The following is a 16,220-nucleotide window of genomic DNA, read 5'->3' as shown; positions in this document are numbered from 1 at the left end:
TTAATATATTAGTACGGCCTATACAGGCATGTATGTCTTAATGTCTACTTTCTGTATGGATAAATTTCTATATGCTGTTAGATTTCCAAGTTGAACACATGTTGTATGACGAATCTAATTTATTTGGCGCTTTTTTTTGGGAGGGGGGCTGCATAGAGGGATATTTAGATACTAGTAAAGTCACTTACATTTTATTTTTATGAGTCAATTCCACTTTACCCTTTTAATATTTAAGAATTGAAAAATAATACAACCTCCAAATATTTGAATGGTGAACAATAACCTATGTAGTTGTAAAAAAATAAATGACATATGTAGTACTTTCCTATGATACCTATTTCAAGTGTTATCGATATTATCCACATTGATTTCCAACTGCAGGGGCGGAACTACACCTTAACAAGGGTAGTCAGATAAACAACCTTCATCAAAAATTCTTTGCGAGTATATAAGTTAAATAATGATATTTATGAATATATACTAACTGTTGAACATTCTTTATATAGCGAAGAAAGATAGCTCAATGTTTAAGATTGTTCAAAGCTGTCTTAGTAGCGGGTTCAAGCCTAGACTTAGGCGTTTTGTTTAATTTTTTTTTAGTTCTATTTTTTAACTTAAAAAAGAGAAGAAAACATCAATTTATTTTTTTAATTGTCTTAAAGTATGAACTACCTCTGATTTCCAAGGCAATCAGAATATATACACAAATTATATATTGTATCAAAGTACAAGACTCCTACAAAGACTCATGGTTGTACTGCAAATCGAAGGAGTCCGGAATAAAAAAGCTAAATGAATCAAGAAGTATGTACAGTGCAAAAAAATTGTATTCAAACTAGAGGTGAGTTTAGGATTTATAAAATACAAGTATACCACTTTAAAAAAGTGAAAGTTTCATAAATAGCTACTATAAAAATCTTAATAGATTGAAATAGCTATAATCTAGGTAATTACATTTTGTAATTATAGCTATAGTAATTGTTTGTATAATTTGCATAACCGTTTATATAATTCGCTGCAAATATACAAATCCGATTGTATAATTCGCTGAACATGGTAAGTATATGCAAATTTTGTATTTATACATTTTAGGAATTTTTCAGAATTTATACAAATCAAATGTATCAATATTATATTATATACATAGTAGCGTAAGTATATACGAAATCTGAATTTATTCAATTAGGAAATTCTGAATTTATGCAATTGGGAGCTTAATTATACAAATTCTGGATAACTATAGCTATGCATATTAATTACTAAAATAGGTTTGACGCTAGTGAAAATTAACTTAAATTATAGGTGTATATTAATTAAGTAGTATTTGTTTGCTAATTCATGTAAAAAAAAAGTTTAAAATATACATTATTAAGTGAAAATTGATCCCTTATCTAAATAACTCAATATTCAAACAAGTGCACCATTTAACTTGACGACCTAGAATTAACTAGAAAATATTTTGATTAAATATCACCGGATAGTCCTTTTTAAAGTTAATGTAGTTATTTGCGCGACTTACAACTCGTGCTTAAAGTGTCTTTATTAATTCTGACAATAAATAAATTAGAACAAATTGGAATTTTCTTTTTTTTTCTCGATTAAAAGGAATTAGTGTCTTGCACCAAATGAGAAAAGAAACCAAATCGAATAAAAAGAATATTAATGATTGTGACTACATGAAAGAAAATTACAATATTTGACATAATCGTAAGAGAAACAGTAAATTTTGACAACGAAAACAAATAATATATAACGAGGCAAAATAATGTGGGGATAAACGGGACACGATATGATTGTATTTAAATAATTAGATAAACTTTATCAGAAAAATACTTAATTCACCTGTCGTATTGTCATCCCTATTTACAACTAGAAAGGTGCCACTTATTGCGATTTAAAAATCTCACATATCTATTTTGCATAGTTAATATGCTTATAATTAAAAAAAATTGAGGACATAACCTTTTTTCTCTACTTTGATTATTAAATTTTAGCCACATTAAATATTTATATTAAATCATATTAATTTATTATGATCAAGCAATTTAACAAAGTGAGAATATATGTCAATTACAAAAAATTAATTATTAAAAGCTTGTACAAATACATGTTATGCATGTATTCTCTAGGTATAAACACTAGATATAAATAAATTTTTAATTTGATTTAATCCTCATCCACCCTTTGTATTTTACGTATAAATTTTAAATTTGAAGAAAAACGAAATCTGAGAGCCAGCTTAGAAAAAAGTGAAAGTATAAAGGGAACGTGAGAGCATCTTCTTTGTTTAATATTTGAATTCCCTCTCTTTAATTTTTTATTTGAATAATAAGTAATTTTGAAATTAATTATTTTGGATTTAATTATTAAGGATTGTTGTTCTACCCTTAATATGAGAGAGAAATAACATTAGAATTCCTGAATAATTAATTTCAAAATAAGTTATCTCAAAAAAAAAAATCCAATTAAGTATAAAAATAAATTCATTTTAAAATTAATTGTCTCTTATCTCTATTATTAAACGAGCCCAACATAGTTATTATTGTACTACATTTCATCAAATTGCGACGGTTGAAAAATCAAAGATGCTCAATGATACACCTAAATTTTGAACAAATGAAAAGACTTTTGCTTCTTCTTTCAAACATAATATAATGATTCATTGAATGATAGAATGTACCATGAACAAGGTAGCTAGGAAAAGGATTATGTGAACTAAAAGTTTCTTGGTCGGATACAAAGACTTTTATTTATTTACTTTATGGAGTATTATTATTACTGAGGTACGTGTTCTTACTTTTAGTTTTTCGTTCGGTATTTAATATTTATTTTAAAATTTAATTATTTTAAATTTATGCTAGGAAGTTCTATTTTACTCGTGAAATATTCTCTATCAATAACAATTACATTGTCAAAAATTTAGCATACAAAAATTATTTTTAATTACAACAACAATAACAATTCAGTAAAATTTCACAACGTAAAATCTAGAAAATGTAAAGTATATACAGATTTTACTCTATCAAGATAAAACAGCTATTTTCGAGAAATACTCGACTCAAACAATGCATAAAAAGAGGCCAGATAGCAATATTTACCGTCCTATAGCAACAATACCAATGTGTGTTGTAGGCTGCTTTTGTCCTTTGGAACCTCCAAAGTCTACACGTGGGCGGCCTCTATTAAAAATAAGAGAAATAAATTGCAACCATCAACGACTATCACTTTAGTAACCAAAAGAAAGAAAGAAAAAAGTGGAATATATATTTATGTAAAAAAAAGAAAAAGAATAATTGAAAGGAAGGTAAGAGTATGAACGTAGATTTTCTTTTGAATATTATTTTTCAAAGTGCATTTTTTTATAATGAAATTAAACCAACATGGATATGTAAGACTTGGAAGAGATCATCATAGAAGAGATAATGTAGACTTGAAAATGATACTGTTAAATTTAACTCATTTTTCTTTTTAATCGATCTCTATAAATAATTATTGTTAATAAAATAATTTATAATCAAATAATTAAATATTTATAAATTATTTTAGATCATAATTTATTTATTTTTTAAAATATCATATGAAATTAAATTATAACACATAAATTGAAATAGCGAAAGTATATATCGCAGTACATTCTAGGGGCCAAAACCACTGGTTTAGGCAAATTGTCAGTCAACTCTTTGAAGCTCGTCTTTTCTTTTTTGGGTAAATAAATGACTTCACCTAATTTGCTCTTTAATAACTTCGACAGATTTTCTGCAGTGCAAACATGACTCATAGCTTTATATAATATAAAATAATCATACAAGTTTTTCTGTGTTTTATTTGCAAATTACTCGTGTTAACTTTTATGATTTTTTTAATGGAAAAGATCATATAACTAATTAAAATAACATTTGCACTAGAGTTGGAATAATACGTGGAAAACAAAATTACAAAAGTGAAAATCAAAGCTCCTATGGACAAATTCATAAGCTTATTATTAGAGTAAAATATCAGGGCCGCTATTAAATTGGAGCAGTTCCCTCAGTTTTTTTTTCTGTATTTAATATAGTTGAACTAATTTAATTTATTAATAAGTTAAATGACGTAATGTTATGTTTCACGCTTGATTTTATATATATATATATATTTTACTTGAATCGAGGATATATAAAAAATAACTCTTTTATCTTACAACTCTATCTTCGAAAGATAGAAATAAAATTGCATATACATCATCCTACTCAAACATCACTTGTAGAATTACACTAAATATTGTTATTATTGTTAACTAGGAGTAATTTATACGTATTTCTACCTTAATGTATTCTTTACTGGCCACTAGCATATTTTACATTTTCCTAATTGAACGTAACAATAAAGAAGATAGTCTGCAAATCACATTCTGAATGTATGATCTGGGTACATAATGTTAAACTTACTCATAATAACGGAGCCAGAATTTAACTAAAGAATATCAAAATATAAAATAGTAAAATTATATAAAAGTCTAAAAGTGATGAAATGTCAATATGTGATATATACCAATACAGTATAATTTTTGGATAAATGGGTGTTGATGTGGCTCGCCACTTTAAAGCATAGGTAGGTCTTTTTTTTGTAGTAATAAATTTTCTTGAGAGTAATAATTATATATAGTTAATGCTGTTTGAAATATTTAAATCAAAAGGTCCACAGCAGTGTGACAATCACGTGCCTCTTTAATAGAAAAATCGATGATGCCTCATAGTATCTAAAGTATATACTTGAAAAAATATTAATACTCCGATTGTTTGATTTTGACCAATGCCTATTTGACCTCAAGCTTTTAATTATTCTTGACAAGTTATTTTTGATAGAGATTTTTGTGAAATTACACCATATTTTTGGTTTTAAGTTTTTTTAAATTTTGATAAAATTTTTAAAAATATTATTTTGTATTCATAAGTTTTAAATATTATTAAAAATATCTATAAGTTTGTGTTATCATTTTATAATGAATATATTTCGTTAAAAAAAGTTTATAACATAATTAATAACAATCAACAACAATAAAATAGCATTATAGGCCAGAGCAATACATTAATCGAATTAAAAATAATTTTTTTTTTCAAATCTTGTCATTCAAACTATTCTTTTTTTGTAAGAGGTAATACCAAACTATTCTTTTATAAAATTTTGGTTGATCATATTAATAGAGTAAATTGGTAGATAAATATTTAATTGGAATGAATAAATGATTGACGTTTTTATAAAATATAAAAAATTAGGGTTATTTTTGAATTTTTAAAACTTCCCAAGTTCTACTTTTTTTAAAACTTGGGAACTTGGAGATTTTGCCAAAAATATTTGTCAAGTAATGACAAATTGTATGGACAAACCCAAGTTCTCAAATATTTTTTCAGCTTTTCCTAAAAAATATTTTGGGCCAAAAGCTACTTAAGACACGTAGTTTTAAATTTTTTAAAAACGAGTGATTTTGAATTGAAAATATATAAAAGTATCAAAACATCTTTCTCTTTTTTAATTTAAAATATATTATGTAAAAATTAAAATTAAAAAACTATTAACAAATACATAAATTAAAATAAATAAATTAAAACGAAGAATATCCAAGTGTAGTCTCTGTATCATCAAGCATACCCTTATCTAGAAAGGGGCAAAGAATGTTAACCGTGCGACGACCACGTGGCTCTTTTTCTATTGTTAGATAAATATATATTTTATTTATTTATTACATTAAAAATATATTTTTATTTTTTTTGTTATTTTTAACATATTAAGAGAAAAATATATTTTTTTGTATTTTACTTTTAATATTAATTACTTGTTTTTTAAATTAATTATTAAGATTTAAGATTTAAGACCTAACATCAATTAATATGTATATTAAGATAAAATATTCATGTCAATCATTATTTTTTAAATAACATGTAAAATTTAAATTAAATAATTAAACGTACCGAGGGAATAATTTGTGAAACAAGCACACGTTAAATGTTAAACTGGCTGAGTTAACTGTTACTCTTTTCTTTCTATTTTATTTAGTTATATATAATTTTTTAGGTGTTAAATGATTTATTCACTACATAAGTAATAGTTGTTAAAGAAAAATAATTCAATTGAGTAATAATGGCAATGCAAATTCGAGTAGATAAATGAATTTATTTTAATTTTTTTTGAGACATTCTAAAATAAGAGAATTTTTTTTTCAAATATATAAATACTACTTCAATTGTTATTTTCAAATATATAATTTTTTTCATGATCAAATTTAAATTATTTGATTCTCAAAACTTGAATTGTGCCACGTAAATTGAAAGATAGAGATTCAAAGTTTAGTACTCCCATTCGTTTCATTTTAATTGTCATATTACGTTTTTCGAAAGTCAATATGATTAATTTTTAAAATTAAATTATATTATTTTAACTCAATATTATAAAGTAAAAAAAATAGATATTCAAAAATTATACAAAAGGTACTATAAGTTATAATTTTTTTCATATTAATATAATAAAAAAATATATTTTAAAATATTAATTAAAATTTATATAATTTTACTCTTAAAAAAAATCATAATAACTAAAATGGAACGAGGCCATACAAACAAATCATTAAGATTCATGCATGTCGTAAATATATATGGAGTGGAGTAAGATTGAAAAATAGGCATTCTTTATTGGCGGCTAGTTTATTTTGCTTTTCTATTGGATGTTAACAATTGGAAAGGTAAATTACACTAGGCACAAAATTTTGCACGTAGCACAAAAGAACAGAGATATGCATCTTTCTTGGATTCATCATCCTATGCAATATAAACTACTCACTCGGTGTGTTCACAGAATTAAAAAAATATTTTTATTTTTCTTTATCATTTTTAGATCAACAAAAAAATAATTTATATATATTATATATTATTTTTAGTAATAATTACTTATTTTTAAAATTTAATATTAAATATCAATTAATATGATTATAATGATAAATTATTCATGTCAATAATTATTTTTTAAAAATCGTGTAAAATTCAAATTGAAAAGGTAAAAAATGATGGAGGGGAAGTTCACCTCTCCGATATAAAATAATTAAATTTCTGACACTTTTTGTATGGTTCAAAATAAATAAATCTTTCAAAATTCAAAATATTAGTATTTATCTTCAAGTGATAAAATTTATGTACATTTCATCTTGTTTAGATTTTAATATATTGTTGTTATTGTTGTAGTAATTTAATTAACAAATTTTTCAAAGGGACGTGTGCCACGTTCCAAAAAAACATTTATTTTAGGCAAGAGAGAGAGTACTACGTAAAAATATCAAAATAAAAAATATCCATAGCAGTGTGACGACCACGCGGCTATTTCTTAGAAAAATCCCGAGATGCCTCATTTATAAAAAGTCTAAAGTCTAAACAAAAAGAAGAAAAAACAAGAAAGAAGAAATTTAAAATATCCAAGTGGATAACTTTATATGGCTATAAATTTGACCCTTGTTGTAGCTATCATTGTACCAATTAATTAACTAAACCAAAAAATTATCTAGACAGCCATGGTGTCCAGTACTGTTGCAAGTTTTCTACTTGTTCTTGTTGCTTCTTTCTTTGTGACAGAAGCTCAGAGGCCTGCTTTAGTGAAAGGTCTTTCATGGTCATTTCTACTTGGCCAAGCTGCTGGCTTACTTCGACTTTATTTCCATGATTGCTTTGTTCAGGTTATTAATTTTTGTCTACACACATAACTAAAGATAAAGGTTTTTTCTATCGCGAATTAGAGCGAAATTTGTACTATATATAAGTATGTTTTTTCCCCTAAATCAGCTCATTAGAAAAATACATGGTGAAAAATCGATTGATCTCACTGTAGTAGGGAAAAACTTTCTAATTTTTTCCTTTTTCCGATTCAATTAAAGTATCTGTGAAAATAATCACTTAACATTTTTCAAGAAGAAATTCAATGAAAAAATTATGATTCTTTTTTATCATGCAGAGATGTGATAGTTCAGTGTTGCTGGATGGATCAGCAGGAGGGCCAAGTGAGCAAACTGCAATTCCAAATTTGACCCTAAGAAAGAAGTCATTCAAGATCATTGATGATCTTAGGAAAAGGATCCAAGCTGAGTGTGGCCAAGTTGTGTCTTGCTCTGATATTACTGCCATTGCTGCTAGGGACTCTGTTGTCTTGGTAAGATCCACCAAAAGTGTTACTTTCACTCACTTTGTTCTTTTTTGTTAATTTTGAAAAAAAAAAGGACACATTTTTACCGAAAACTTATCAAAATTATAATAGGATAGAAAAAAGGACTTTCATAGTGAGAAAATGTCATTTTTCCCACTATGAAAGTTGTTAAAATTAAAACTTAATTCAAAACGACAAATTTGCTTTCAGTCTTATTTGATAGCATTAAAAATGATTTTTAGTGAATAACGATAATACATAATTATCGTTAAACATATATTTTTAGCAAGTAATTAATATTCTTTGTAAATATTTTTAAATGACTTTAAATTCAATGACAATTAATAAAGGCTTTACAACTTTTTGTTCATGTGTATATTTATTGTCCCTAATAATTATTTTTGTTGTAGGGTTGAAAAATTAGATTTCTCTACCTTCATCATATATAGTATTACAATGCATGTTATATCCATCATCTCAGGAAAATACTATCTATTTACTTTAAAGCATTTATCTTTCACAAATTTCTTTTAAGACGTTTGAAACGAAAAAAGTAATCAAACCATGACATTTCGAATATAAATCTAGAGATAATGAAGAAGACTCTTGGAAAAGCAAAGTGATACTAGTAAGTAGTGAAGAAAAGGTCCACCATCCTATATATACTACAATAACGAACATCAATCTAGTGAAATTCCATAACATGTGATTTGTAAAGGATAAAGTATATACAGATCCGACTCCTTATCAAGGTAGGACGATTGTTTTCGAAAAGACCCTCAGCTCAGTAAAATCTTAAAAGAAGTCAAATAAGGGCAAGAATAGGATAAGAATTTCAAATGATATAACAAAACAAATAACAAAAGTATAATAGTTATATCTTTTGCATGATATAAAATATTGTCTTAAAGTTAACTCATTTTTATTTACTTATGAGCTCATGGTAATTTCAGACCGGTGGGCCCAACTACGATGTCCCCTTAGGAAGAAAAGACGGACTCAACTTCGCAACAGAACAAGCGACCATAGACAACCTTGTCGCACCATTTGCCAACACTACAACCGTCCTCGCTCGCCTGGCAGTCAAAGGCCTCGACGCAACCGATGCAGTCGCCTTGTCTGGGGCCCACACTATCGGTATCAGCCACTGTACTTCCTTCACCGACCGTCTCTACCCGAACCAAGACTCCACAATGGACAAGACATTTGCTAACAACCTCAAACGTAGTTGCCCCACAGCTGACTCGAACAATACGGTCAACATGGACATTCGTAGCCCTAATGTGTTCGATAACAAGTACTTCGTTGATCTTATGAATAGACAAGGGCTATTTACGTCCGATCAAGATTTGTATACGGATAGAAGAACTCGAGGGATTGTTACGAGCTTTGCAGTGAATCAATCGTTGTTTTATGAGAAGTTTGTTATTGGTATGATTAAAATGGGACAATTGAACGTGTTGACTGGTGGACAAGGTGAAATTAGGAATAGGTGTGATAGGAGGAACAAGGATAAGAAGGTTGATATTGCAACTGTTGTTGAAGAATTGGAGGAAACCTTCTCTGCTTTATTTTAAGTTTAATTAATTAGTCTTTTGTTTTTTGTTTTGTTGTAATAATAATGAGTGTCTTAGCTTAGCATAATAATCACAATATGTTTTGTGATGTAATATGCAAGAAAATGGTGTGCTGGATCTCTTCTTAGAATGTTTTTTTAGCTCCATGATGTCAAAATTGTGTTTACTAGTATATACTGTTGGAAAAGAGGAACACTGCATCAGAAGAAGAGAAGAAGAAGGAAGAAGGCAGAAGAAGGCGCTGGAAGTTGAAAAATAATAAAGCAACTGAAGAAAAAGAAAAAGAAATAAGAAGAAGCTGAAGAGTTTTACTCTTCAGCACAAATCCTCTGGCACGTACACGTGGAGAAATCCTCTCCACATACAATTATATATATATATATATATATATAATACACCACAAACAGAAATTAACATGGTACATTTAATATATTTATGCCCATACAATTATGGCAAGTAGAGTATAAATTTTGTACAAATTTGTAACTCATACCTTCTTGTCTCTATTGTATAACTCTATATAAACTAATGTACATAGTATCAATAGTACACAGAAAATTTATCTTAGTCTCTTTCTCTCTTTAAATTCTAACATGGTATCAGAGCATTCCTAAGCTCAATTCAATTCTGTGTTTATCATCACCATCACTGATCTGTATTTGCATCATCATCATCAGTTTCAAAATCTGTGTTTGTATCATCATCATCAGCTTCAAAATCTGTGTTTGTATCATCATCATCAGCTTCAAAACCTGTGTTTGTATCATCATCTTCAAATTCCTATTGAAACAAAATGCCTGAATCAACTCAAGTTAAGTCAGGAAGTGGAGAGAAAGGAACCACGTACGAAAACAACCATCCTTATCACTTAAACAATTCAGACTCACCTGGTATGACGCTAGTCAACAATGTTTTTGACGGAAGAGGATATCCAGGCTGGAGGAGATCCATCCTCTTGTCCCTATCAGCTAAGAAGAAGCTTGGCTTCATCAATGGAACCTGCAGGGCTCCAGAACTGGAATCTGCAGATTTTGAACAATGGAGTTGTGTTAACGACATGATCATATGTTGGATATCAAATGCACTCTCTAAGGATATTGCAGATAGTGTGATGAGTTCCAAAACTGCTAAGGAACTTTGGGACAGTCTGGAGCAGAGGTTTGGTAAGTCAAGTGGAGCCAAGATCTACCACCTACAAAAGGAATTAACGAGCCTAATACAAGGGAATAGTGACATTGAAGGTTACTTCACCAAACTTAAGAGACTATGGGATGAATTGGATGGGATAAATGTAATTGTTTGTTGCTCATGTAAATGCACTTGTGATGGGAAAGCAAAATTAACAAAATCACTAGAAGATCAGAGGTTAATTCAATTCCTAATGGGACTAAATGATGTATATGCCCAGGCAAGAGGAAATATACTCATGATGAATCCCTTACCTGGAATGGATGTTGCATATTCACTGCTTTTGCAGGATGAGAATCAAAGGGAAGTATATGCAAACACAAACTACATCTCTGATTCTGGATCATTCCTGGCAGCAAGTCAAGCAAAACAACAGGACAACAAGCTAATTGCTGAATTTGCAGCATTCATGGCTAGTGGACAAGGAAGAAGTACACAGAGATTCAAACACCAAACAATGAGAGGAACAAACACATATCAGAGGTACACCAATCCAGGTCAGAACCAGAGACATGATAAGTCACAGAACAGGTTTAAGGGCAAGAAGAAATATGATCCAAACCTGTCATGTACTCATTGTGGAAAAACAGGGCATGTACATGAGAATTGCTACAGACTGCATGGGTTTCCTGCAGATTTTGAGTTCACCAACTCAAGAAACTATCAGCCTCAAATCAAAGCAAATGCAACTTTGACTGAGCAAGCAGATGAAGACTTTAGGAGGACAGATCCTGAAATAACTGACAGAAATTTTGAGGAACAGTTCAACAAGCAGCAGATTGCAGAGATGATGCAAATGTATAAACAAAGCAAGTTGACACAAACAAGAATCAATGCAAATGCAGTAGCTGGTACCATTTTTAAATACTCAAATTCTGTGCCCACTAATCTTAAGCAAAACACTTGGATAATTGATTCAGGAGCCTCAGAACATATGTGCTTTGATCCCAATTCCTTCTTATTTCTAAAACCCCTACCTATGCCTTTGAACATTAATTTACCTAACTCTTTCAAGGTAAGTGTGACCCACATAGGTAGCATCTCTATTTTGCCAGGACAGGTCATAACTGATGTACTGTTTGTGCCAGACTTTAAGTATAATCTACTTTCAATTCATAAGTTCTGTGTTCATTTTCAGTGTGATGTCCTATTCACTGCCACTGGATGTTTCTTACAGGGCCTTTCAGTGAGGAGTCCTCAAGTTTTTGGTGAAGTTAGAGAAGGACTCTATTTATTGGATTCCAACACTGACAGCTCTAAAAATAGTTTCAATGATGTATCTCCAGATCCCATCCCACAATCATTTTCAGTTTTTAATTCAGTACATGTTAATGCTACTCCTAGTGTGAAACTTTGGCATGTAAGGTTGGGACATCTTCCATTTTCAGCAATGAAGCATTTAAGTTTTCTTCCATGTGAATCCACTTCTGATTTTGTTTGTGACATATGTCCTAGAGCTAGGCAAACTAGACAACCCTTTCCTACTAGCAACATAAAATCCACACATTTTTGATCTCATTCATATAGACATTTGGGGACCCTACAAGTGTAGTACTTACAATGGTTTCAGATGTTTTCTCACCATAGTAGATGACTACAGTAGAGGGACATGGACATTCTTACTAAGCACTAAAAGTAATGCCTTTCCTGTGCTAAAAAGCTTCCTGTCCATGGTAGAGAGACAATTCAATGTCAGGGTTAAAATGATCAGATCTGACAATGCTTTAGAATTGGGGAAAGGAACACAGGAAGCAGCATTCCTTGCTTCTCAAGGAATCTTACATCAGTTGTCCTGTGTTGCTACACCTCAACAAAATGGAACTGTTGAGAGAAAGCATAGACACCTCTTAGAAATTGCAAGAGGGTTGATGTTTCAGTCAAAATTGCCAATGATTTACTGGGGAGAATCTATTCTAACTGCTACTCATATCATTAATAGACTACCATCTAGTGTTCTAAAGGGAAAAACACCTTATGCAGTACTAGTTGGACAGGAACCTACCTATGCCCATTTGAGAAACTTTGGCTGTTTGTGTTATGCCTCTACACTGGGACAAGGGAGAAACAAGTTTGATGAAAGGGCTACTGGTTGTGTTCTACTAGGATACCCTTTACAGCAGAAGGGGTACAAACTGTTATCCCTAGATACAAGGAGGGTGTTTGTCTCCAGAGATGTCAGATTTCATGAATCACAGTTTCCTTTCAACTCACCTAATATCTCCCACACACCTACTTTTTTGAACTACCCTTCTTACTCAGATCATGATCCCAATTTCCACAATCCATTAGCCCCACCTGTTCATGATCCTTTATACCCATCTACACTATCAGTACCTCCACCTAATACTTCTACCTACAGCCCCCAATCCTAATCCACACTTCCTCACCAAACATCTCCACCTGCCCCAGATACTCCTGCCCCTGCTCCTATCACAGATATACCAAGAAGATCTAGCAGGATGTCTCATGAACCTGGCTACCTAAAAGATTACATTTGCAATAGTGTAATGTTTACTGATCCATGGACAACTTGTCTTGCTCACCCTCACAAGCCAAAAGGCTTTGCTTTCTCCTCTCTATCCCTCCACAATCAGAAACTACTCCACTCCCTCTCAACTATCACTGAGCCTAGCTGCTATAACCAGGCTTCCCAACATTCAGCATGGAGAGAGGCCATGAACTCCGAACTTCAGGCCTTGGCAACCAATCACACCTGGGATGTTGTCTTGTTGCCTAAAGGAAAGAGAGCCTTACCTTGCAAATGGGTATACAAGATAAAACATCTCTCAAATGGAAGGATTGAACGACTAAAGGCCAGACTAGTAGTAAGGGGGGATATACAGAGAGAAGGTATAGATTATGGAGAGACCTTTTCACCTGTTGTGAAGATGACCACTATCCGGTGCCTACTTACCATTGCAGCTAAAAAGAAGTGGTCTGTTTCACAATTGGACGTCAACAATGCATTTTTGCATGGGGACCTCCAAGAAGAGGTTTTTATGAAGTTTCCAGCAGGACTCACACCTCCTACTCCTAACCATGTCTGTCTTCTGAAGAAATCCCTATATGGTTTAAAGCAAGCTTTCCGGCAGTGGTATGCTCGCCTTGCAGGAGCCTTAGCTTTCAAAGGCTATTCCTCCTCTTTAAACGATTATTCCCTCTTTTTCAAACACAATGGGAAACTTACTTCTATCTTAGCAGTATATGTCGACGATATTCTCCTCACTGGAAATGATTTGTATGAACTCGACAATATCAAATGCTTTCTCAACACAGAATTCAGAGTCAAAAACCTAGGACAAATTCATCATTTTCTTGGAATGGAAATTTTGCGAGAAGATCAAGGTTTCATTGTAAATCAACGGCAGTTTACCATGGACCTTCTTCAGGAATTTGATGTCTCTCATCTGCCTTCAGTCAATTCTCCGCTGGATCCCTCCTTCAAACTTCGAGCTGACGACAGTCCTCGCCTGGATAATCCCACTCTCTACCGTCACTTGGTTGGCAAGCTAAATTATTTGACCAACACTCGCCCAGATCTATGCTTTGCTGTTCTTGCTCTGAGTCAATACATGCAGCGACCCTGTTTGTCTCATTTCTCGGCTGCCTTACGCGTTTTGCGCTACCTGAGCACAGATCCAGCTCAAGGCATCCTACTTTCCTCCGATCCCTCTTTTTCCTTGCTGGCTTTTTGCGATGCGGACTGGGCATCCTGCAAAGATTCACGCAAATCAGTCAGTGGTTTCTTTATTACCCTCGGAGGGGCTCCAATCTCTTGGAAATCAAAGAAACAAATCTCGATCTCCTTGTCCTCCGCAGAAGCAGAATACAGGTCCATGCGTCGTGTTACTGCTGAACTTACTTGGTTAGTTCGCCTTCTTGAAGATCTTTCTGCTCCGATTTCCCTTCCGATTCCGCTACGCTCAGACAGTCAGGCAGCCATCCACATAGCTCGAAATCCGGTCTTCCATGAGCGCACCAAACATGTTGAGCTTGATTGTCACTTTGTGCGCCAACAGTTTCAATCTGGTCTGATTTCACTCTCTTTTGTTCCTTCCAAAGACCAACTTGCCGATCTCTTCACTAAGCCCCTTTCTGGGGTTTCTCATCAGGCGTCCCTGCGCAAGTGGCAGGTGCTCACACTCCCCTCCAACTTGAGGGGGGATGTTGGAAAAGAGGAACACTGCATCAGAAGAAGAGAAGAAGAAGGAAGAAGGCAGAAGAAGGCGCTGGAAGTTGAAAAATAAAGCAACTGAAGAAGAAGAAAAAGAAATAAGAAGAAGCTGAAGAGTTTTACTCTTCAGCACAAATCCTCTGGCACGTACACGTGGAGAAATCCTCTCCACATACAATTATATATATATATATATATATATATATATATATATATATATATATATATATATATATATATATATATAATACACCACAAACAGAAATTAACATGGTACATTTAATATATTTATGCCCATACAATTATGGGCAAGTAGAGTATAAATTTTGTACAAATTTGTAACCCATACCTTCTTGTCTCTATTGTATAACTCTATATAAACTAATGTACATAGTATCAATAATACACAGAAAATTTATCTTAGTCTCTTTTTCTCTTTAAATTCTAACATATACACACACACTCTCCCTCTCTTACTTAACCAATTTGCATGTTGCACAAATTATTTGAAAAAGCATTAAGGTCAAGTCTTTACGTTTCTAAATTAGGCTTATTAATTAATGATAATTTAGAGATTTAACTTTAAATTACTAGTAATAATTTGGTAAATTGAAGAAAGAACAATTAATTTTTTCTTGATTTTCAAAAGTAAACAAGAGTATTTGTTCTTAATACTTTTCTAAAAATATATGTTAGTATATGTACTCGTTCTCTTTTACTTGTGCATATATGGTACTCCTCTGCATGCGATACTTTTCAGATTTTGACCATCAAATATACTTTATTTTTGCATTTTAATTTTCTTAACGTCTTATAAATATTTTGAATCGTAAATTATTGTAACTTATAATTTTTTTTATGTAAGTTTAAAATTATGTAAATTTTATTTCAAATTTTTAAAGATTAATGTTCGAATTCTCAATAAAAATTTAGTAGCTTGACTTTCAAAATTTAAATTGTATCATATAAATTGAGATAAAGAGAATATTAATTGAAACTTTATTTTATTAAATTTTATTAATAGTGTTTTGGAAATTTAAATTTCAATTTCATTATTGATACTCCAATTAGTTTTGAAAATGATTACTTTATGATAAGGTAATTTTTTCCTCGATTCTCAAAAA

The 16,220-nt window shown here is 31.1% G+C and overlaps 1 protein-coding gene across 1 annotated transcript; it reads left to right on the top strand.

Moving 5' to 3' along the window:
• The first annotated feature begins 7,492 nt into the window (after nucleotides 1–7,492).
• Nucleotides 7,493–9,839, top strand: LOC129902754 (peroxidase 12-like). The gene is made up of 3 exons (XM_055978136.1): nucleotides 7,493–7,693; nucleotides 7,969–8,163; nucleotides 9,111–9,839. Exons 1-3 carry the CDS (start codon nucleotides 7,532–7,534, stop codon nucleotides 9,732–9,734), a joined length of 981 nt encoding a protein of 326 aa, XP_055834111.1. The 5' UTR covers nucleotides 7,493–7,531; the 3' UTR covers nucleotides 9,735–9,839.
• The last annotated feature ends 6,381 nt before the right edge of the window (nucleotides 9,840–16,220 follow it).

Source organism: Solanum dulcamara, chromosome 9 (assembly GCF_947179165.1).
Source record: "Solanum dulcamara chromosome 9, daSolDulc1.2, whole genome shotgun sequence".
NCBI classification, from domain to species: domain Eukaryota; kingdom Viridiplantae; phylum Streptophyta; class Magnoliopsida; order Solanales; family Solanaceae; genus Solanum; species Solanum dulcamara.
This window is presented reverse-complemented; position numbering and strand designations above follow the sequence as displayed.

Excerpts from the sequence above, each read along its gene's own strand:
- LOC129902754 (XM_055978136.1), top strand. The coding sequence starts at position 7,532 with ATGGTGTCCAGTACTGTTGCAAGTTTTCTACTTGTTCTTGTTGCTTCT. Across the intron at positions 7,694-7,968 it reads TCCATGATTGCTTTGTTCAG|AGATGTGATAGTTCAGTGTT; the intron begins GTTATTAATTTT and ends TTTATCATGCAG. Across the intron at positions 8,164-9,110 it reads CTAGGGACTCTGTTGTCTTG|ACCGGTGGGCCCAACTACGA; the intron begins GTAAGATCCACC and ends TGGTAATTTCAG.